Consider the following 19,216-nt stretch of genomic DNA (forward strand, 5'->3'; position numbering starts at 1 on the left):
CATAATTTACTCCAGTTAATAAATTGTCTTCAAATAAAACAAAAGGAATTGCCAAGACTATTAAAAGATGAAAACTTGAATACTTTGATCACGTAATGCGACACCATGAGACGTATCAACTCCTGCATATCATTCAAGGGAAGATCTGCGGAAGGAGAGGCTCCGGAAGAAGGACGTCCTGGCTGAAAAACCTGAGGAAATGGTCCAACCAAAAAAAAACTGCACTGTTCTGGGCAGCGGCTAACAAAATCATCATAATATCATCATAAGGCACTAGGAGAAGAAGAACTGTCTTCTAATTAAAATTCTGATATTTATTATCACTCAAACACCGGTGATCTAACGTTGGATCGAGAGGTATTAAAAAGAAACAAAAGATTTAAAGACCTGGGTACTTGGTTAAATGAAGAGATGGACCCAGATGAAGATTTAAGATGGCTAAAAGAGCGTTTATCAAATTAAGGCGGCGTTTACAAACAAGCATCTCAATCTTCGTACGCGTTTGAGATTCACGAAGAGCTACGTCTGGACAGTGTTGCTACTTGGATGTGAAACGTGGACTCTGAAGAAAAGGATGATCAGCCGCATTGAAGCTCTTGAGATGCGGGTCTACAGGCGTATGCTGAAGATTCCAAAGAAGTATCAAATGAAGCTGTCCTCGGCATGGGAACTTGTTTCTGTCATCGAGAGGAGAAAGATGGAGTATCTCGGACACATGATACGATGGGAAAAATATAAGTTAGAAAATGGATTAGCAGGAAGAGGTTGTCTGGGCTTCGAAACATGCGCATGTGGACCTGAAGAGCTGTTCCGAGCCGATCCGATGCGGATATCTGCAAATAATCGACGTCAACGTCCGGATACGGATATGTTATTAAGAAGAAGATAAACTCTAAGAACACGATATAGCTCATGATTGCCGAGTAATGAAATAATCAAAGAAAAACAATACAATTTATTTAACCCAATACAAAAATAATTTCATTATGAACAACAACAATAACCAATAAATTTCCATAAAAACATTCAGTGAGAGTCCAATTGTTTGATGTGTTCCTTGTGGCACGATATCACATTCTTTACGATAGATTCTTCAATTTCGATCCCTGAATCCATTTCTTCAGTATTCAAATTGATTACGAAACTGGTCTCAGGCGTGACGAATGTGACTTGATGTCGTCTCGTTTGTAAAACGTTAGCAATCACTAACTACAATGGAAGATAAATCTCAAATTATTCAACAATCAGAATATAACAAACTGTTTTATGCGTTTGGCGAGTTCACCTTATGCTTGTATTTATTGAGAGCATGCCTCGACTTGGATATAAGTAGGTTTTCATCAGTTTCCAATTTGAACGACACCACATACGCTCGCGGTACCCAATTATTAACGAGCGGAGTCAACATTTTGGGCACCAATTGTAACTGGATAACAGGCGCTCCTTCCCCAGATTGCATTTTATGAGTAGGCTGTAAAACGATTTAATGTCAGCTGAAAACTAAACATTCATTTTCACTAAGACAGCAGTACGGCTCGGTGTTTGCGTTTATGTTTAGCACCGAGAGGTTACCAGGCTCGATCCTATGCTAATCTTTGATTCAGACTTGAATATATTTGTGGCTCCAAGTCGATCGTTTCCTATTAGAGTTTGCCAATTAATCTGATTTCATTGTTGAAACGGTTCCTCCATCAAATTGGCAAACACCATCTGAATTTGATTGATGTACACCAAATATCTGAATTTGATTTATGTACAATATGTAAAAGTATAAATCCATAAATGTCTCTATGGATTAATTCATTAATTGTTAATTTCGTCTTCTTCATCCTCTTGAAATGCAGCGATTTATGTTATTTCATTTTCATTACAATCAATGTACACTCGTCATTACTAACGCCCGGACCCAGAGGGTGCCGCGTATTGTTCAAATGTTGTAAATGCATTGTTAAAGGTTTGCCGAACCTTTTTTACAAAGGATTTACAACAATGAAACAATGAGCGGCACCTTGGCTAACCTACCTCTAGTCATTACAGATCTCTCCAATGCGACGAGTGTACGAGAACAGTCAGACAACGTATACAGTACGTTCAATAAACATCGAATACAATAATTAATCAAATACAGAAATAATAATCATAGAGACATCTATAGATTTCAGATATCTGTGTGTATAATTTCTACAAATTATACAAACAGATTTTTGTGACAACAGGAAATGATCTATTACCAATTTTCAGGAACCGTTTCAACAATGATCAGATAAAATTGGCAAACTCTGATAGAGAAACGATCGATTTGGAGTCAAAAAACCCCCAAATCTAACCAGCAGTTTGACGAGTCGAACCATCGATCGCAGTGGTGCTAAATATATAAGCTACCATTAAGCCAAACTGCTGGCTTATGAATGAAAATGCTGCAATGTTTTTAATTAATTGTCTAGGAAGGCGCATTGGGGTTTACTTGCAAGGCCTTCCTGGTATATATCTATGTAAAAATAAAATAAAATAAAATTCAAACGAACAAAAACCATCCTCACCATTTCGTTGCTAGGAACGTAGAAGTCGGACACGGCAGCCGCTAAATATAATAAACAATTAGCACCCGAAGATGTCAAACATTCACAAGCAACCCTCAACAACCATAAGTAGTCGGAGACTGTTGTAAAGGATACGTATAAAATTTTATTTTCCCGGTGGGCTGATTTGTATTTCGATAATATCGGCTTTATCGTATTTATGTAGTTGGACTTTACTGGAAAATATAAAATAAAAATATACATATAAGTGATCATTAATTTTTATCGAACTGAATATTTTTATGAAATGAAAAATTTTACAAATTGAATGTAACATATTCATGAAAATTATCAACAAAAAAGAGATACCGTGACTTGATATCAGGTAAAGAACTCAATTAGGGGCCCACTCTAATATATGTACATATATATTAAAATACTAGAATTGAATTTCGTTTAAATGACTTATGATATACAGTATTGTATGAAATATATACAAGTAATAGTAAATAACACACCGTTTATTGCAACATCGGAGCCTTTTTCTTGAATTTCCAACATGTCTAAAAATTTCTGTCCGCCAAAATGTCTTGAAAAGGGTTCTAAAGATTTTTGTCTATACATGAATATAACAGCGTAGCCATTGTCTAAAAAATACTCGGCAGAAGCTGCTCCTCTAGTGCCGGCACTGAAGTTGTCAACGAAACGCACTGTGTTGTGCTCTAAAGGTACAGTCGTCCCACCAGACTGAAATGAAGAAAGTTGAATCAGTTTAAAAGTTAGGTGGGATTATGATTATAAGTGTCGAGGTATAGTACACAGACTAACAGTCAAGAGTACTATTTTATTAGGCTGGTGATGTTTGCAGAAGTCTGTTATTTGCTGACGATGTTCTGGGAGCTCTGCTGGAGGCGCATGACTTGCATAGAAATGCTCCCATTCTGCTGTGGACATTATTCCGGCCTGGCTGTCAAACACCCAACTGTCACTTTCGATGACAGCTGATAACACGTGACGCACTATTGTTCCAGTGCTGTCAACTACCAACTTTTTAATTTATTAATATTACAAAAGAATCATTTTCAAAATTTCAATGGCTCAAAAGTTTGTGAAAGCTTTCAACGCCGATAGTTTTTTTTACTATTCTGATACACCGACTTAAATTTCTATAACATGCTTTCCAATTTTTGATGTGAGAGATTCAAGTTTAGGATTGACTCTCATCGTAGGTTTAAGATTGCAGATCAATTGAGGTTGTGTAGGAATATAGCACGACTTGTGCTATTACGAATCAAAATCAGTGATCACATCATCGATCCTGTACAAACAAGCATAACTCAAGGGCAACGTCCCCTTCGACCATTCCAGAAGAAAGAGTTCATCGCTTGATCGTAAAACGAATGAAACCCAACAGTGATGTCATCAGGAAACTAACACGTGTCCTAAAAGTCGTTAGCTCGTGGCACACGACCGCATTCTTAAACGAACGACGTCCTGGCGCTGACCCCATAGCGGATGCGGTGCATCCGCTCTAAAATCGCCAGACAAATTGAACGACAGATTAACGGACGGCTGCTTCAAATGCAATTCTCGTCTTCTCGAATGATAGATTGCATATCATATGATGGGTAACCTTTCGATGTGCACAGATGCAATTATTAAAATGGTAATTATTAAAATTGAGTTGGGTCAAGATTCGGAACTTATCGAATCTTCCCTTATTAAACTCGCCTGAAAGATCCAACTCAATTTTAATAATAACCATTTTAATAATTGCATCTGTGCACATCGAAAGGTTACCCGTCATCTGATGTGCAATCAATCATCCGAGAATACGAGAATTGCATTTGAAGCAGCCGTCTGTTAATTTGCCGTTCAATTTGTCTGTCGATTTTAGAGCGCATGCACAAAACCCCTATAAAGCACGCGCCCCGAAAACAAGTCAACACGTGTCCCTAAAACACGTGTCCTGGAAACGAAGACAAAGCATCTGCACACGGCACGCTTCAAGCCAGAACGTATATAAAGCGACGCACCAGCTCCAGACGCCAGAGTGAACCTCTGGAGTTCAACCAGCTCACTTCTCCGAAGCCCAACCTCTTCGTATATACAATAACCATTGTAACAATTGAACAAAAATAAACGATCCTCTTGCAAACACAAACGGTGTTTTCTTAGACCGGAACACGGTCAACACATCTGTCCCGCGTACTAAATTGGTGACCACCGACTACTTAAGTTGTTAGTAAAACTAGTTCGTTGAATTTTGCGGACAGTATTATTCCGTACATCAATACTGCGGACATATTTTTCCGTATACGATGATTCTAGTCAATGATTTTACGTATAGGTCTGTTACTGAGAGTTCTCGTACTCACACAGGTGCGTATGAGAGGGACAGAGCGTCTTTTTACTATTGAATGCAGTGTGACAGCATGCTATACACATATTCACTGACACTACACAAGCGGATTTGTTCGCGAAAATTCTCGGTAACATACCTATACGCAAATTATTCCGCACACACGTGGATTCTCAATACTGTAACATGGTAACTAAATGGACTCGTGGGTGAACAGTAGATACCCCCCGGATCAGGCTAAAGGGACTGAGAAACTGCCCGAGCAAAGGATACGCTGAAGTTCTCACAGACCTAGGCGAGTTCGTGCGTAAACAATACACTCGACAGGGTAGACCTTTACACATCTAGACAATAGACACACTAACGGATCAGGGAAGCTGTGATATCCTATGCTATAGATCGAATATTGGAGTGAGCGGTGGTTCCGTATGGACCTTCCAAATCGTTGAATAAATGCTGCGAAGTGACTTTGGCCTTTCATTTAGATCCTGAACCCACCCTTGCGTAACAATATTGTAACGTGGGGAGCATGAGACAGCATGTCCAGATCTAACGGAATTCATGCCTAGACAATAAACACTGAATTTGGATAACGGGACCGTAAAGTGACATATTGGAGTTCTCACAGACCTGGTTGAGTTCATTAAAAAACAATAGATACGTCAGGTCAGATAATGGACACGCGTCGGATCACAGAGGCTATGCTGTGCAACTTATCTTTTAAAAGGAGATACACACGATATACCAGATAATCTAGATTGAGCGGCAGTTCTCTATGGACCTTCTGGGTCGTTGAATAAATACTGTGAAGTGACTTTGACCTTTCATTTGGAACCTGTACTCACCGCTACTCTCTAAAAAATCTCTCCACAATATTTGTGTATGGAATAATGCTTTCCGCATAAATTCGTTCACCAGTAAAGCCATCGTTGCTTTTAAATATGTTGGAAAGATATATATTCAAATTAATATTTAAAAGGGAAAGAAAATAAACAAGCAAATCTTGTGATATATCGATTTTTGGTAAACGGACTACTAGTCATATGTGAACCAGTTACAGGAAAATCGGTCGCTCTAGATCGGTCACACGTGATCACCCGTCACGCTTAAACTGGTCACACAAAAAAATTATTCACAAATACTTTTTATTTAGGAAATTTTTATTATTATCGACTAGACATATGTTCGAGCCAAAAGCCCTCGTTGGCCGTCGCCGTTGGTTGTGGTCTTCGCGAGGAGTTCGCAGGCATCTCATCTGACGCTCGCATCCGAGAAAGTTGGCAATCGCTTTTGCGTTCATTTCACATTTCACAGTGTCTATGAAAACACTGATTGTGTTAGTAAGAGGATCCTTTATTTATCTTCACTTGTTACAATAGTAATCATATGTACAAAGAAGCTAGTTTCTCAGCCTCGGAGCGATGAATTCTTTTATTTTTTATTTTATTAATTGAAAAATCAACAGACAGGATGTACATAGATATGTATAAAAAAAACAAATAGTAAATAAATAATATATGTAACATCCGAGTCCAATAATAGATTTTTACAAAAATTAAAAAGATAAATATAAGAAAAACAAATTAAAAAGTAAAGAATAAAGGCATGACAAAATATGTAGAACATTGCATAATTAAACTATAGTATTAAAATATTTGGAAAAGGTTATAAAATAGAATATAAGAAGAAATTGAAATTTACAAATATAAAACAAATGAAAAAGGTAAATACAAAATAAGCAAATGAAAAGGAAAATAATGAAAGCTATAATATGAATTAAATAGCACATTACATAACTAAACTAAAGTATAAAAATATTGGAAAAATAGAATAGGAGAAGAAATGAATCAATCGGTCAAGATTCTCTTGATGTTAGACCTGAATTGATGTAGGGAAATACCAAATAGATCAACCTCATTCAGCTCTCCGTTAAACATACGATAAACGCGCTGCAGATAAAAATATTTTTGGGAATTAGTATTGAAATGATCAAGTGAAAAGAGTGCAACGCGTCTAGAGTACCGAACTGGGATTCTGAAATTAACCTTATTCAGTAAATCAGAACAATCAAGGAAACCATTTATGTGCTTAAAGAAGAATATAGCATCAGTATGTCGTCGCCTGACAGAAAGATTGTCAAAAGAAAGGATTTTTAAAATGTTGGAAACAGTAGAATGGGTATAGGTAGGAAAAAGGTAGCGTAAGGATTTAATAAATTTAAGTTGAACTTTCTCAATACAATTAATATGGGATAAATAAAAAGGTGACCAGATAATTGAGGCAAATTCAAGGTGAGACCTTACAAAGGAAAAATAAAGTAATTTTAGTACATTCTTCTTTCTTCTGGAATAGTCAAATTGGACGTTGCCAGAGATTCATTCTGCATGTTAGTACAAGAGCGATGATTATGCCATCGTAAGACTCGGCTATTGTTGTGAAATATGTATATGAGATCACTGGCTTTGATTCGGAATAACGTTTCATTTAAATGTTGACTTTGCGATGGAAAGTCATAAGCAGACAAACTAATACCGATCATTTGTATGTATTAAAGAAATCCTTGTCGTTATTAAATCTATCGCGTTACAGACAGATTTAAGAACATATGTTTTCATTTCATATACTTATGTATGTACCGAATAGCCGATTTAGAATAAAACAAGAATTCAGATGTTCAATGAAAATTTTTGTATTGAAAAAATGCAATTACAGGGTATTGAATACAAGATATAAGATCTCAGTGGTGCTAAATATATACGCTACCATTAAGCCAAACTGCTGGCTAAATAGTATAGTATATAATAAAGGTTAATACAGCTGCTTTAATTGTATGTATTTTTTTTATTTACATCAAAATATAATTCCTCAGATTGAATATTACTATACAAAGATTCTATGATGTAATTCAAAGATGTATCTAAATATTCAAAAAATATTAGGGCATAAAATTTATAATTTCCATTACATGTAAAAAAATTTCAAAAATGACAATATTTACAATTAAAAAAAACAACAGTAAAAGTAAAAAAAAAGTAATAGCATTAAATTAATTTGAATGGAATTTATCGAGTGTGGGATTTCAAATGATTCGAAAGTGAAGATTTATGAATAAATGATTTTAAACAAATTTCACAGGTGTAAGTCTTTTCCCCCGTGTGACACCTTAAATGTACTACAAGATCAGGTTTTCGAGTAAATGATTTTAAACAAATGTCACATTTGTATGGTTTTATCCCTGTATGTAATTTTTCATGTGACACAAGGTTAGATTTTTGGGTAAATGATTTTAAACAAATTTCACACTTGTGATGCTTTTCTCCCATGTGACATTTTAAATGTAACACAAGGCCATAATTTCGAGTAAATGATTTGAAACAAATTTCACACTTGTGAGGCTTTTCCCCCGTGTGAGACTTTAAATGTACCACAAGAACAGATTTTCGAGTAAATGATTTTAGACAAATGTTACATTTGTGTGGTTTTATCCCAGTATGCCTTTTTTTATGTGACACAAGGTTAGATTTTTGATTAAATGATTTTAAACAAATTTCACATTTATATGGTTTCATCCCAGTGTGTAATTTTTCATGTTTCACAAGATTTTTTTTTTCAATAAATGATTTTGAACAAATGTCACACTTGTAAGGCTTTTCCCCCGTGTGGGTTCTTAAATGTGTTACGAGTCTACGTTTATCGATAAATGGTTTTAAACAAATGTCACATTTGTGTGGTTTTATCGCAGTGTGTATTTTTTCATGTTTCACAAGATGACTTTTTTGAGCAAACGATTTTAAACAAATGTCACACTTGTAAGGCTTTTCCCCCGTGTGAGACCTTAAATGTACTACAAGATGAGTTTTTTGAGTAAATGATTTTAAACAAATGTCACATTTATATGTATTTATCCCAGTATGCAATTTTTCATGTGATTGCAGGGTGGATTTTTGAGTAAATGATTTTAAACAAATGTCACATTTGTATGATTTTATCCCAGTATGCAATTTTTCATGTGATCGGAGGTTGGATTTTTGAGTAAATGATTTTAAACAAATGCCACATTTGAATGGCTTTTTTTTATTATGTAAAACAGGTTTAGATTTACTGAGAAATGTATGTGAACTAATTTCACAATTCTTTTGGTGAATTGTCGGTAATGAAGGCTCATCGTCCCATATTACATCTTCTAACAAAATTTCTTCAGTCTTGATCTTCAAACAATCATCTAACCTCAGTTGAGACGTTTCGTTGCTTCGAAAACAAGCCTTTCGAAAGTCGATTAACAATTCCAGATTGGTCTTACACGAAAGACAGACCGTGTCCGGCAACCCGTCGCCCCTTTTAACCTGCAGATGAAAAACAGTAGGATTGAGCGGTGAGAAGATTAACCAAATGGGTTCACAATAGTTGCAACGTGTAAGAAGCAACCGACATGAATTTGACAGCAGGTCCGAATGCGTTGCTCCAGACGCTCTGGATGAGACGGGACGGTGAAGATCGAGACGGAAGTGTCGGCCGGAGCTGATCCAAGACAAAGCCTACACTCCATCATCTTTGTATGAAATAGTACCGAGTTGACTTTCCGATCAACTTATGTACTTCTCGAGCAGTTCGGTGTCGCCTAGTGCGAATCACTTTCCAGCTAGTATTTATTAAGATTAAACCATTGATGTATAATACACTACATGGGCCCTGACGTGTGGTTTTGGTCGGAGATCTTGTCTTCACTAACTGAGGGGTGCGGGGGGTTTAATTAGCGGGGAAGTTGGGAAAAAAAAAGATTTTTTTCCCTACGACGCAGCGGTACCTACCTACCTACTGAGAGAAACTGTGCATGCGCCATGTATTTTGCATGCGCCAAAAGAGAGACCAGTATAAAGCGTGAGGGCGGATCTATGTGTATTATGGGTCTACGTGACGAGACAGAATGTTAAATTACAGAAAACACAAATATCGGAAGGCAAAGATCGAAAATCGAAAGATAAAAAAAATGGTGCATCGTAAACGGTACATACTCACGTACATACTCCTACAATATTCCGTTTGTTACAGACATTACTAACAAACTAACCAGTAGATTCTATGAAAGAATCAATAATAAGCATACTAACACACTTGTGAAGAGTCTCGGTGATTACAACAAAATGTCTATACCCTTCAGGTATAAACACAGATTACCTAAACACAATCTGCTTTAGGTCATCGACTTTAGAGAGTCTTTAATTAATATTATGTATTAGATGTATTATGAACATTTATAAGGATTGTAAATAGGTTTTTGAGCTCTATTTCCTATTATGCTTTAGATTAACATTAGAATAATATAATACTGTGATTACTAACCAAATTAAATTAAAATTGTAAAATAGAAAATGATCAGTAGATCAGTAGCTATTAAAATAGATATAAGATGTATTGTGAACATAATTTCGTAATAATAAAAAGCATTTAAAAATCAAAAATCAAAACATACTCCTACATTTTGTCGATTTAAAATACGTATTATCTGGTCGAAGCGCAACTGTCTCATTCACTCAATATATATGTATATTGATATATATTGTCGCATTCACTCAATATATACATTCATTCAATATATATATCGAAGAAAGGAACGGCAACAAAATTAAGGTTTCAGGTGTACAGCCCTCTTAATGCTGTTGGGTAAAAGTTTATCCATAATAAGTTTAATATAGCCACAGCCTAGTGCACTGGTAAAGCTATTGCATTCCAGTAAATAATATATTGTGGGTAGGCCAAATACGCTGATGGTGAGGTCTTGTGGCTGTTGGAAAAGCACAGATCGACCTTCTTCTATTTGAATTTTACGATTTTTTTAATTGTTGTGACGGATCCAATAAATTAGAATCCTCCCCTCAGATTCTCGCAAATTTTAGTTATTAGCATTTCGAATTCGTTGAATCTTATAAATCTTATACCTACATAAAGTATTTCTCGCAAATTTTCCATGTATCAAAAATTTGTTGATTGTCCATAGATGTCTCTATTTGCATTTTATATACTATATAGTGCATTCGTGGGTGATCAAAAAAAGATTTAAAAAAAGTGCATGGTAAACGGTACATACTCACTTAATTTGCGCGAGCAGGATACAACAGGAACAAGAGAAACATGCTTTTCCTCCCGTATTCTGCGCGCGCACATTAATACGGGAGGAAAAGCCTGTTCCTCTTGTTCCTGTTTTATCCTGCTCGCGCAAATTAAGTGAGTATGTACCGTTTACAATGCACCAACGTTTTTTTGATCTTTCGACTTAAGATCTTTCGATTTTCGATCTTTGCCTTCCGATATTTGCGTTTTCTGTAATTTAACATTCTGTCTCGCCACGGAGACCGGTGTATTATATATCAATGGATTAAACTTTGATTTGACATTCGAACTGTCAAAGTGAAATGAACGCAGAAGCGATTGCCAACCTTCTCGGATGCGAGCTTCAGATGAGCTGACTCTGATGAGATGCCCGCGAACTCCTCGCGAAGACCACAAACAACGGTCATGGCCACGGCCACGAGGGCTTTAGGCTCGAACATATGTCTAGTCGATAATAATAAAAATTTCGTAAATAAAAAGTATTTGCGAATAATTTTTTTGTGTGACCATTTTTTTATTTTTGGGTGTGACCAGTTTTCACGTGTGACCAGTTTAAAGCGTGACGGGTGATCACGTGTGACCGATCTAGAGCGACCGATTTTCCTGTGACTGGTTCACATATGACTAGTAGTCCGTTTACCAAAAATCGTTATATCACAAGATTTGCTTGTTTATTTTCTTTCCCTTTTAAATATTAATTTGAATATATATCTTTCCAACATATTTAAAAGCAACGATGGCTTTAATGGCGAACGAATTTATGCGGAAAGCATTATTCCATACACAAATATTGTGGAGAGATTTTTTAGAGAGTAGCGGTGAGTACAGGTTCCAAATGAAAGGTCAAAGTCACTTCACAGTATTTATTCAACGACCCAGAAGGTCCACAGAGAACTGCCGCTCAATCTAGAATATCTGGTATATCGTGTGTATCTCTTTTTAAAAGATAAGTTGCACAGCATATCCTCTGTGATCCGAAGCGTGTCCATTATCTGACCTGACGTATCTATTGTTTTTGAATGAACTCAACCAGGTCTGTGAGAACTCCAATATGTCACTTTACGAATAATTTTTTTGTGTGACCATTTTTTTATTTTTGGGTGTGACCAGTTTTCTCGTGACCGATTTTAGCGTGTGACTGTAGAGATATAGCACGACTTGTGATATCACCTATTTCCCTCATCGAACCTAATCTGTACAAATGACATCATCACGTCCTCTTCTCGTACACGAAAGTTAGCCGTGGCCGAAATACTTCGTCCAGCTTACCCGTAAAGGCGATTCGACTCGCTCCAGATACGCAATCACGAGTACACGGGAAATTCCAAGGAGCTACGCAACTACGCATCAAACATAGAACACAAAGGAAGACCTCGACCCCGTCGGAATCTTCCAGAACGTGATCTCACCAGCCCAGCTACGCGTTGCTCAAGCAACACCTTTATAAACCAGTGCGTCGTCCCCAGATGCCAGTGAGCTTCAGGAACTCGACCTAGCTCGTTCCAGTGAATCCTCTACCTACTTCGCTGTACATACAAATACACCTGTATTAATCGAGTAATAAAGATCCCCTTCAAAATTCAACTGAATTTCCATAGGCCGGGAAACGGTCCAAAACCTTCAACCCGCAGTTTTCTCGTGACCGATTTTAGCGTGTGACCAGTTTTAGCGTGACGGGTGATCACGAGTGACCGGTTCACAATTGACTAGTAATCACCGAACCCGATTTTTACCCGATGACTCATGACTGTTAAATACGCTGCTACGGCCAAATAACAGTGACAGCTGTCAGTCATGGCGGATCCGAAGTACGAGAACTTGCCCGGCATTGTAAGTCATCAAAATTGCTCATTTTTCAAACTATAGCGGAAATTTTAAAGGCAAAAGTCTTTGATAGATGTATTTTTAAAAAGTTATGTTTAAATCGATAAATTCCCTCAGACGGAACACGTGTTATCCAAAAGTAGGAGTGGCCTTTTGGAAAATTTATTTTTCAGTATATATGTAATACAAATTAGACGTCATATGAAAAATAGAAGAAGAGTTAACTTTTCAATAGCAACTACTACTTATATAAAATACTATTAGACTTTTTGCAGTGTCATACATATTTTACAATTGTATTGATTTGTTCTTTCCATCTAGGCCTATGATCAGCCAGACGTTTACGAATCCGGAGACCTGCCGGAGGCCGACCAGCAAGATGAAAATTCCGAAGAAGAGAATGAATGCATTGAAAAGATGAACATATCCGTCAGCGACTCGTTCCAAAAATTCAAAGGGAAACAAGTCATCGGCAGCGTAGACTTTTCAGATAGAATCAGCAGAAAAATCAGAACGGGTTACAAGTCAGTAATTCATCCGTCTCAGTGACGATATGCATCGACCTTTTTTTTATTAATTAGAGTCGAAATGTTTCCACAGATGCGGAGAATGGGAGTTGGCAGCCAACGGAGAAGTCGAAACACCGTTGCAACGTCTTCAACGGCTCAAGTGCGAAACGACGGATCTCTTGGAAGAATTAGTTGACTTACAAAAAAAAGGACCTGACGAAGAAAAAGTAAGCAGTATATACTCGTTGTATTCCTACTTCTAATGTATCCTGCTATGTTGGCTGAAAGTAAAAATGCTGAATTGTACATTATAGGCCTCACTCAAAGAGATGGCGTCCCAAGTAGAGTCTACCAAGCACATTTTAGATGAGATGCACTTCGAGGAAGGCGGAGAGACTGATCCTGGATCTGAAAAGCTTAAGTAATAACGCATGGGTGCTAGTTTAGTATGCGATCTACCTTGACGTTTTTATTTTAATATGCGGTCTCACTGTCTCAGCTCTCGCGTGTGACACTGAGACTGAATAATACCGACCCTAACAACCTAATCTTAAATGAATAGGGCCAACCTTAACTTAACCTAACCTATCCTGACCCTTAAATAAATAGGTGTCGGCTGATACGACATGTTTTTTTTGTGAAAATATTGATGAAATAAAAATATATATCTTAGCAACCAACTTAAGTTAAGGCTGGTCCTTTAAAACACAAAAATTACATTTACAGCGAAAAACATACACAATGATTACAAATTAAACTTTATTTGTACATTAACCCTTTGCGCGCGGCAATAAATATAGCGAACAAGCCCTGTACATGGCACCTTTTTCGCGAATTTGGCAATCGAGTTTTCGACCTTAAATACGGATTTTAATATTTACTCAAGTAACTAGATATGTTAATTAACACATACAGTATTATTTTAAACAATAAAATACATAATATATCTCGTAGTTTTGGCTTAATTGTCAAATAATCATTCTTCCTAAAATTGAGACGTGACGTCACATAAACGAGGTTTCAGTATGGTTCCACAAAAAACTAATTTTGACTGTTATATATTCATTTTAAGCAAATTGAATAGATGGCATTCAACTCTCAGTAATATATTCAACCAATTTTGAACCTTAAAGCAGTTGAAATAGGCGCATATAAGGCTCAAAATCCCGTGCAAAGTTCAGAAATTCTATGGAAGACAGCCGCGCTACAGACTTGTCGCGCAAAGCTTCCATAGAAGACGGCCGCGGGCAAACGGTTAAGCGTCAGGATAGGTTAGGTTAAGTTAAGTTTGGCCCTTTAACCTTTCCACCGCGTACGACTACTATACATGTCCTAGCGAACATGCCCTCAGCGCGCGAGACACGCATAGATGTCTTGGAAGTTCCAACTTATATAAGAGCCGTCTATTTTATAACTAGGTTGAAAATATTACTAAATGTATACTTTACCAAATTCAATAGATGGCAGTAGTAAAAAAAAAATAAATATAGGTTGTAAAATTCAAAAAAATATTACAACCTATATTTATAGTCGAAAACGCGATAAAAAAATCCGCAAAAAAGCAGCCGCGTACAGGGCATGTTCGCTAAATTTGGTGACGCGGGCAAAGGGTTAAAAAACAAAAATCACATTTAAAGCGAAAAAAATACACAATGATTACAAATTAAAATTTATTTGTACATTAGCGACAATACATATCTCTTGACGAAATCTTAAATGAATAGGTCCAACCTCAATTTAACCTAACCTATCCTGACCCTTAAATAAATAGGTGTTGGCTGCTAAGATATGTTTTTATTGCTATGATACAAAAAAAAAAAAAAAAATAGTCGACTGCAATTCGAAGGTAGATCGCATGCTAAGGTAGACCGCATACTAAACTACCACTTTGCATTTATTAATACTTTTGTGATTAGGAAATTGTTGGATCAAGCGAGCGAATCATCCAGCAAAGGAACGGCAGCTACCACTGTGATCAAGTTGAGACCCGATGTTAACAATCTCGTTCAAACTACGAGACTGGCCCAATTGGAACATCGGTAATAGTTTTATTTACAGCATTTAGATTTGTAGTTGGCGATTGCAAGTTTACACGTATTGTATTTGATCGTTTTTATGTTGATATAGTCTGCATAAGTTGGAGTCAGCCGTCGGTCCAATTCCGGATAAGATGGAACGCGTGGCCGGTTCTTTGAGCGTTGCCAACAACAAAGGTTTGATCTCTACGGCGAATATGCTTGCGTCACGAATGGCTCTGTTACAGCCGTCTCAATTAGACGCTGCCGAACAGCGACTGGCGAGGCTTCTGCCGGCCATGGAAGCTTTGCGCTCGGCATTGCCTAACGATCCCGAGAGGGATCAAAAGGTACAGTCTGATGTTGATTCACTCGAAGAAGACCACCTGTGAGTCGGATTGTGAATGTAATGGGATTTTTGTTTTAGATAAGTGAATTGTACGATATGGTGAAGAAGACGGAAGGCATATCGCACACTCAAATCCTCGAAAGGATGCAAGCTCTTGAAGCTTTACATAAGCAAGGTAAATTTAATATAACCGTTTTGTCGTTAATTACAATTAATGCACCGTTATTAGGGCTGTATAGAAATACTGTACTATAAGACAAATTTGTTCGCGGATAATGAATGATAAAGTGAACCCACATTATTATTGCTATAGTCGATCTAGTGAGTCTTAAATAATTCTTAAGAGGGCTGGACAGCAGCGCCTTGTCAATACAAACGTACTATACTTCTCCCTTCCTCAATTATGGCACTAGAGAAATTATTTTTTAATATGCTATGTATATCCACCATTGGGGTGCATCTATCGTTTTATTTTTTTGATTAATTATTTTTTATATGAGCTAGGAGCCGCCAAACATCTATAAAATCGCCTCTTTTTTACACCCACGAAACGAGTCCAGCGTGCTTGTTTAACGGTCGATTTAAAAAAAAATACGCCGATAGATGCACAGAAAGTATCTTTCTCATACTGATGATGAAATTTTTTTAAAAATTGGTCCAGTCTTGGAGGAGAAAATAGGAGAATACGAAACCTCGATTTTGTCAATTTAAAATACGTTTTATCTGGTCGAAGCGCAACTGTCGCAGTCACTCAATATATATATTGATATATATTGTCGCATTCACTCAATATATACATACACTCAATATATATATCGATGAAAGGAACGGTAACAAAATTAAGGTTTCAGGTGTACAGCCCTCTTAAGGACGTAAAATATATTTTTTTTAATCATGGTTGTGGCTATTTGTAGGTACTATATCTGCGACAGGCGCAAAGTCTTCTGCGCATGCGCGTGAACTTGCATTTAATGTATGCTAGACTTGTTTAATCAATTGTTCATTATACATGAGGCAAATAAATTTCACACGTTATTATAATAGATTTATATCATTTAGCTAGTTCGCGGCTTGTACTTGTATGTAGGTATTATACGTTGTATATGATAATAATTTTCTAACAATTAATAATATTAACTAATTTGGATTATACTTTACTCTACGTTCGTTCGTTCGAGTTCGAACTAAATTTTAAGAGGTTTAAAACAAAATTTTAACAGTAAACACGCTGACAGTGACAATTCACGCGCATGCGCAGAAGGCTTTGCGGCTGTCACAGATATAGTACCTACAAATAGCCAATAATTCGCAGATATAGTACCTGCAAATAGCCAGTAATTTGCAGATATAGTAGCTGCAAATAGCCACAACCTTTAATTGTTTAACTACATATATAATATTATTACAATATAATTCAATGCAACGTCTTTAATAATATTACTGTAAGTTATGCTGTCCATAACATGACGTTGACAATTACTTTTACCGTCTAAAAAAATATAAATTTCCATTAATATAATATATTTATATACGTATTCCATAAATAAATTAATAATATCAACGACTTACGTATTTTATGTTTTTTTTTATTTTATAATGTAAATATTTCAAAATACGAAACAGCGGAGCGGAGACTAAACAATATTTTATTCCGATGTTTCTTCTATTGCTTGTGATTCTTTATTGTTTTAAAATACTTATAATTAATAATCTAGCGAATTTTAAAATCAAAAATATACTTTTTTTTATGCAGTTTTGAGCTTTATTGAGCCAGTTTTATATTTCACTACATTATCAAGGATTGGTTTTCTATCTCAATGTTTTATTTTATTTTATTTTAATATACTAATTCGAACGATACGCTAGAGTAGTAATCTTTATTCTACATCTCGCTCTTGCATCATGCATACTGTCGTCAATAACAGCATTTTTAACTCAATTTAAAATCATTTACCGAAAACCAATCCTTCTAAACATAGTGAAATGTAAAACTGGCCCAATGGATAAAAAAAAGTATATTTTTAAACGCTTAGACGCCCAGCCGACGCGCTGAGCGTATAATAGATACGGCTGTTTGCGCCTTAAGGCGCTCTGGGCAGCTAAGCGGTTAACTTTTAAAATTCGCTAGATAAATAATTAAAAGTATTTTAAAGCAATAAAAAATCGTAATCAATAGAAAAAACATCTGAGTATTGATTCTAATACTCACTTTTAGCACAGAAATAACAGATTTTGAGTTAAATACTGCAAAAGTCAGAAAACTGTTGCATCTTTTCAAACGCTCATATATCCCATAATCGAGAGCAAACCAACAAAAATCAATTTCATATTCGAATTCAGTGGATCAAACTTAGTAACGATTGATTAGTCTCCGCTCCGGTATTTTTTTTTGTTACTCAGTTTAATTAGAGACCTGAATTTTTGGCATTTTGCGACAAAATTGTTACTATTGTCTAAAAATTGTCATTTTTTTTGGTCATGCTAGCTAAATTATGTTTCAAAGTATTGAAATGATCTTTATGTCGGAAACCCATTGAACGACTTTAATATAAAAAAAATCACACTGACTGTACGTACAATCACGATCAGTTGGATTTCAATGTTTCAATTGTATATTTTTGCAGCGAGCGACTTTGGCAGATCAGTCAACGAGCTTCAAGCTTTGCAAAACACCATCACGGCCAGCGTGCAGAACAACAAAACCCTGCTGCAGGGCGTGCAAGAGATATTCGCCAACAACCTCGATCATATTCAAAAAGAAATCAAGAAGCTCGACGAACGAATCTCCAGTCTGACCAAGAAATAACCATATTGTCGATTTATTTATTGAAAACGTTTACACGTTTATGTATGTAATCATACATTTTTGATTTGCGAACGCTAGGAATGCTCTCAAACATGTATTGTGATTATTTAGATCGTCGAAGCGGAGCAACGTTCCAAGTTTACATTTATTTTCACCGTATTTAGCACCTCGTATAATTATCATATGAATAAAAAAGCTAACTTATAATTTTATAAACGATTAAATGCTTACAATGTAACACTTTTCATATCTATAAAAATAATAATTTATATGAAATATTTTTGGGCGGAGTAGGTAGTACGTTAGTCATGCAAAGTTTGTACTTTTGAAAGAAACTAAATAAAAAAAAAGCTTTTTATTAAAATATTTATCTAAAAAAGCGTTTTATTTCACGTGAATAGCACACAATGTGTTGCTATCGCATTTTATTTCAGTCAAAGATGTATCTATGGTAACAATTAGCTTGTTTGCAACAAGCATTTGTATTGAATATATACTTCATCCAGAAGACACAAAAATTTCGATTGTAAGTATGAATGCTTTTCTTATCATTTAGAGTGTCATAGAGTCGATTGACACAATTTAGAATGCTCTGTTTGACACCAAATGTCGTTTTTGATACTACGTACATTAAATATTCAGTTTCCTGCTTCTATTACATGTTACTAATTTCCAGTTTGCCAGTAGAATATTTCTCGCATGGTTTAGATCCTTTTTGCAGACC

General features: G+C 36.0%; 3 protein-coding genes across 3 annotated transcripts; 1 reads left to right on the forward strand and 2 right to left on the reverse strand.

The window, feature by feature from the left end:
- Positions 1-3,837, reverse strand: Ppcs (phosphopantothenoylcysteine synthetase). The gene is made up of 5 exons (XM_077432279.1): positions 3,348-3,837; positions 3,038-3,266; positions 2,541-2,755; positions 1,286-1,471; positions 1-1,209 (listed from the first exon to the last, which is right to left on the reverse strand). Exons 1-5 carry the CDS (start codon positions 3,471-3,473, stop codon positions 1,027-1,029), a joined length of 939 nt encoding a protein of 312 aa, XP_077288405.1. The 5' UTR covers positions 3,474-3,837; the 3' UTR covers positions 1-1,026.
- A 2,300-nt stretch (positions 3,838-6,137) lies between these two features.
- Positions 6,138-9,506, reverse strand: LOC143912843 (uncharacterized). Its single transcript, XM_077432273.1, has 2 exons — positions 9,311-9,506; positions 6,138-9,224 (listed from the first exon to the last, which is right to left on the reverse strand). Exons 1-2 carry the CDS (start codon positions 9,428-9,430, stop codon positions 7,944-7,946), a joined length of 1,401 nt encoding a protein of 466 aa, XP_077288399.1. The 5' UTR covers positions 9,431-9,506; the 3' UTR covers positions 6,138-7,943.
- A 2,954-nt stretch (positions 9,507-12,460) lies between these two features.
- DCTN2-p50 (dynactin subunit 2) lies at positions 12,461-18,866 on the forward strand. The gene is made up of 8 exons (XM_077433927.1): positions 12,461-12,819; positions 13,135-13,337; positions 13,414-13,549; positions 13,637-13,743; positions 15,239-15,361; positions 15,450-15,687; positions 15,765-15,861; positions 18,311-18,866. Exons 1-8 carry the CDS (start codon positions 12,784-12,786, stop codon positions 18,490-18,492), a joined length of 1,122 nt encoding a protein of 373 aa, XP_077290053.1. The 5' UTR covers positions 12,461-12,783; the 3' UTR covers positions 18,493-18,866.
- The last annotated feature ends 350 nt before the right edge of the window (positions 18,867-19,216 follow it).

Source organism: Arctopsyche grandis, chromosome 6 (genome assembly GCF_051622035.1).
Source record: "Arctopsyche grandis isolate Sample6627 chromosome 6, ASM5162203v2, whole genome shotgun sequence".
In the NCBI taxonomy this organism is placed as follows: Eukaryota; Metazoa; Arthropoda; class Insecta; order Trichoptera; family Hydropsychidae; genus Arctopsyche; species Arctopsyche grandis.